Raw genomic sequence first — 1,622 nt, 5'->3', positions numbered from 1 at the left:
ATATATATATATATATATATATATATATATATTAAAATAAAATAAAATTATGATAACTTTCTCAGAGATAAAGTTGTGAAAAATTAGAACCCGGCATCAGCGAAGCAGCTTCTTCGTCCTCCTTTTCAAGACCACCGCTATAAATACTACCACCGCCCCGAAACCCCTCAAAACACCATCTCTAACTTTTCCCCTTTCAATATTCAGTCTGTGTAAGCGAGAGAGAGAGAGAGAATGGGGCCTTTAGTTTTGGCGACGCAGATGGCGACGGGTCTCGGCGTGGTGGCCGGAGCTATGCTCTTGAAGGCCGCGGAGGAGCACCGACTACATCTGCCGCCGGCGAGCTCCGGCGGCCCCTGCACGTGGAGACAACAGTGCCCTAAGTGCAGCGGAACGGGAAAGGTGGAGTGCTTGTGCTCCCGATGGTCTGATGGGGACCGCGGCTGCCGCACTTGTGCCGGCACGGGCCGGATGGCTTGCAATAACTGCCGGGGTTCCGGCTCCGGCCGGACAGCTCCGATTCGGATCTCGGTCCGATCGAACCGTTCTTCCTTCTAGATTAGATTCGGAAATCGTAGAGGTTGGCGTTGTTGTTCTTGATTTTCTTAGTAATTTTAGTTTTAGGGTTTAGGGAGGAGGAGAAATTAGTTGGGGTGAAGAATAGATAATTTTTTATGATTTATCGAGCTTGATGAGGGCTCGAATTTTTAATTTGAGGTTTAAAGTGTTGCTTCAAATTATTTATTTTTATTTTATTTTATTTTTTTTGTATTTATGTGATGATTTGAAGGAAAAAAATAGCACCCGTAATCTTATTTCAATTGGGTAATGGTTTGATTGTCACGGGTTTTCGCTCTTGTTGGAAATTATGAGGAAATTTTGTTTTTTTGGGAAATAAATTATGAAAATATTGCTATCACAACAATACATATTTTATAATAAATGCATGATATATCGAGGAGAGATTTTTGTGAAGGAGGTGGAGCAACATGATGGATGAGTTCTTCAAGCTTAAATTATGTGTTTTGTTTTCTTATCATCCTCCAGTGGAGCAGAGGAAATGATCTTAATGAGAAGAGGGGCACAAGAAAGATTTCGTTGAGTCGTAGTGTATGATCCCCCAAAAAAGATTGGTGTTGAATTTTGATTTGTCTATGAATCAAATATAAGAAATAGAGCTGAAGATGGGGGATGCACAACAAAGAATAGTAATACTATTAACTAGTCATTTCTCACAAAATGATTCATCTATTTATAGTAAAGTGGGTAAACTATGTAAAATTATATGTTTGTCCCTAATTTAATGGAGACATTACACAATATTTAAGATATTTTCAACTATGGGCTAATGGTTCGGCTACCTTCTGACTCGGTCGACTGAAATCTGTAGACAATAGTTCGACAAGACCTGTTCATTTGGTTGTTCTGAATCGGGGTGACAGTTGAGTTTTGATTGTCTTCGTGTCAGCAAGACTTAACTCGATCGGTGTGCCTTTGTCGGTTGGTTATTCTACTCTGTCTATCAGTTATGTGATGATTTGGAGGAAAAAATAGCTCTGGTAATCTTATTTCAATTGGGTAATGATCTGATTGTCACGCGCTTTCGCTATTGTTATAAATTA

The 1,622-nt window shown here is 39.8% G+C and overlaps 1 protein-coding gene across 1 annotated transcript; it reads left to right on the top strand.

The window, feature by feature from the left end:
* The first annotated feature begins 155 nt into the window (after nucleotides 1-155).
* On the top strand, nucleotides 156-758 carry LOC110018900. The gene has a single exon (XM_020716376.1). It carries the CDS (start codon nucleotides 235-237, stop codon nucleotides 556-558), a length of 324 nt encoding a protein of 107 aa, XP_020572035.1. The 5' UTR covers nucleotides 156-234; the 3' UTR covers nucleotides 559-758.
* The last annotated feature ends 864 nt before the right edge of the window (nucleotides 759-1,622 follow it).

The sequence above is a fragment of the Phalaenopsis equestris genome, unplaced genomic scaffold (assembly GCF_001263595.1).
Source record: "Phalaenopsis equestris unplaced genomic scaffold, ASM126359v1 Scaffold000036, whole genome shotgun sequence".
NCBI lineage: Eukaryota > Viridiplantae > Streptophyta > Magnoliopsida > Asparagales > Orchidaceae > Phalaenopsis > Phalaenopsis equestris.
Note: the sequence above shows the minus strand (reverse complement) of the source record. Positions and strands in the feature narration are given on the sequence as shown.

Coding starts and splice junctions, on each gene's coding strand:
- LOC110018900 (XM_020716376.1), top strand. CDS start 235: ATGGGGCCTTTAGTTTTGGCGACGCAGATGGCGACGGGTCTCGGCGTG.